Genomic DNA, 3,316 nt, shown 5'->3' on the forward strand with positions numbered 1-3,316 from the left:
GATTATCAAATCCAGGTTTCGTAAATGATTTGAATGATCTGAAGTGGCTGGTACATTAAAAACGCTGGCCTCCGTGAGTGGGACAGGCAACTTGAACAAACTATGAATAGTCTTTCCACCTGACAGCAGTGTAGAAGCAATGCCTGTCCAAGCACCACTGCACACGTTGCTGTTATTCCTTCGCAGATAAGAAATCCTGGTACATCTACATAGAAACAGGAGTGGTTGGACACCTTACCTCACCTCTTATCTACTGACTCAAGCACAGCATTAGCAATCAGTTTCTGTTCATCAGTAAATGTTGCAATGCCAGGGTGATCGAGGTCTTCATGATGGTCAAGCTGCAGTACTCCAAGAGGTTCAGGCAGCCCAATTGTTAAACAATTAATGCCATTCTCTATGAGAATTGCATCAATTGAGTGCAGTGCCATGTTTTCGTCATGGATTCGTTGTGAGTGGTTCACAAGTGAAGAGCATTTGCAGGGTTCATATACGTGCACAGGGCAGCAAAACATAACACGCAGCTGTAAGGGCATCCGACAGGCATCAGTTTCTAGCAATGTATATTCCAGTGTGTCATCGTTTGAAAGAAGACCATGTCTCAGGAATGCTGCCTTATATGTTGGCAAGATTTCTCCTACAGTGCGCAAATCTTGGAAGGTCACGGCGTCTGAAACATGCAGCAGCAACATTCGCAAGTGAAATTTTTCTGTGTCTCTAGGGCTCACTGTATACATTCAACTGATGATATTAGTATTGCTTTGCCTTGATGTCCATGTTCTACTGTGCTCATTAAACACATAATGCGGCAGAATGTCAGGGTACAAGTGGTTCCTTGCATCATCATCATGCTCATTCAGTTTGAACTATGCAGTGAGGGTAGTGTCACCCTCCCCCTGTGCCTGAGCAGCTTGCTGAGTGTTGCCTCTGTGAAAGTAAACAGATTGGATGTACTGCAAGTCTGTAGACAGTGTGGGTTGTGTCATGTATCTTGAACTCAGTCTCCAGATAGCTTCCGGAGGAGAAACATATCAGCAAGCAAGAGAGTTAGTAATTTCATCGTGAGCTTGATTCTGCTCACGATCTGCCGCTGGGTTGTCTCTTACTTCAACAGAAGCACAGTCATGTCCCTTGTACACGTACTTGAAGATATACTTAATGCTTTTCACGGATGAACAAATTTCTACATTAATGTGAGCTCTGTACTTTTTCAGCAGGTAGGCATTGTACGGCACAGCATTTCTATTGTTAACTGAGTGACATCCAACTTGAACTGTGACTCCAGTATTGCGTCTTCTGTACTCCGGATAGCCATTCAAACTTAGAAGCGTTTCATCTCTGTAGTTCTTTGGGAATTTCTTTTGACATGGACCATTTTCCATGCAAGGTGAAGAAGGATTATTTGTTCCGCAAGGACCATGTATCATGCATTTGTTTTTTTTACTAAGTCATGCAAGACTGGATCATCATTGGCATCAGGAATTTCAGCTGTCACGATCCTATCTATGTCAACACTATTTCTGAGTTTGTCCTCATTTCTCAACACTACCAACATGTAGCAGTGGGGAAGACCTCTCTTCTGAAACTCAATAACATGGATATGAACCACTGGCACCCCAAAAATGTGTCTATCCCTTATGTCCCTCATAAGTTCTGCAAGGTGTGACTTGTACACTCGGGCAACTAAATCTGGCCTATTTTCAGGTATTTCATTTTGCTGTAGATTATCAACTATCTCAGGGAACTTCGGGCTGCAAGTGTAAGTGATGAAGAAGTCTGGCTTAGCATATTTTGAAACATCTGACATGGCATCCTGAAAATATTGGTGTATATTCCTTGGACTGCCTCTGTATGGGAAAGGCAGTATTACTGGCACTCCTGTTTCAATATTCTCATCTGCTCATGTGTTCAAATAATCCATCGATCCGTTGTACCTACTCGCAACTTGGTCCGATTGTTCCTAAGATATTGCAGCCTGCAATCTTCCACCTTGACATTTGCATCCACAACATACTGTCGAAATAATTTTCCAGGTCTGTGAATAACGCTAAACCCACATCTGAATGCAAGACGATAGCTGTTGTATTCTTGCATTGTCAGACGATTACGCACACGTGTCCGGGGTTCCTCGACATGTTGCATCATCTCACAATGCCATCTAAATTCCCCATGGGGAAACAAAATTGGGTAGCTCATAGGGTCCAAGTGGCATGACATGTAAGATATCTTTTTCAGGAGGAGCATCTCTAGGATACACAATAATGTCTCTATTTTTAGGAGGGGCACCATTTCCTCCAACAAACATTGCTGCTATTTCATTGCTGGTGGGGAAATTGTAGCGCCTGATATCGGACCCTCTCCTGATGCGTAACTCACATCTCCGTATTGACACATTGTCTCTTCCGGTTCTCTCTTCTTCTTGTTCAACTGCATATGTGTTCTTGTACAATTCTGCATAAGGATTAATTTGGTGGATGACATCACTTATTTTTCTCATATTAACAGGGGAACACTCGGAATTTTGAGGCTCATCCATCCTGTGGTGCAGAGCTTCATCTGCTTCATGATGTATAACTGGCCGTATTGCAGTTGATCATTAGCAAAATGCAGGTTTGTCGTCGTGTGGTATGTTTGGCACTGAATGCAGAAGCAATACGGACCCCTTCCTGGAGGTGCTGCCAGTTTGACTCCAAATGAAGCAGAGGAGAAGGTACAATTGTAATTTCTGATATTTCTACGGAATGAAACGGACTCTTGATCGTTTCCCTCGAATAAATCCTTTAGTGTCTCTGGATATGGTGCAATGCAGGCACGTTCACTTTTCCATTGTAGCAACAACTGTTATTATCATTTCTAAACCTAAGCGCACCACAATATTAACATTTAATGTTCATTTCTCCTATGTTAAATTGTTCAAATTCATTTACAATAACTCTGTTCAGCACTGGCCTATGTCTTCTCACACGCTGTCGCTGCATATGATGCCTCCTTAAGTTGTCAATTTCACCAGCATTCATATTTTGAACTCTTTCTCGATATCTTCCCCTTTGGTTTTGCTGATAAATAACTCTGTCATGTTGATTTATCTTCTCTAAGTTTCTCTACTGCTCGTAGTACTGTGCACGCTGTTCCTCATTCATATTTTCTCTCCTTTACTGAGACAAGTGTCTCTGCTGCTCGTGGTACTGTGCACGCTGTTCCTCATTCATATTGTCTCTCCTTTGCTGAGACAAGTGCCTCTACTGCTCGTGGTACTGTGCACGCTGTTCCTCATTCATATTGTCTCTCCTTTGCTGAGACAAGTGCCTCTACTGCT

General features: G+C 42.6%; 1 protein-coding gene across 1 annotated transcript; it reads right to left on the bottom strand.

The window, feature by feature from the left end:
- Positions 1–1,031: 1,031 nt before the first annotated feature.
- LOC106868590 (uncharacterized) lies at positions 1,032–1,427 on the bottom strand. Its single transcript, XM_014913920.1, has one exon. The coding sequence runs from the start codon at positions 1,425–1,427 to the stop codon at positions 1,032–1,034; it is 396 nt and encodes a 131-aa protein (XP_014769406.1).
- Positions 1,428–3,316: the final 1,889 nt, after the last annotated feature.

The sequence above is a fragment of the Octopus bimaculoides genome, chromosome 5, assembly GCF_001194135.2.
Source record: "Octopus bimaculoides isolate UCB-OBI-ISO-001 chromosome 5, ASM119413v2, whole genome shotgun sequence".
NCBI lineage: Eukaryota > Metazoa > Mollusca > Cephalopoda > Octopoda > Octopodidae > Octopus > Octopus bimaculoides.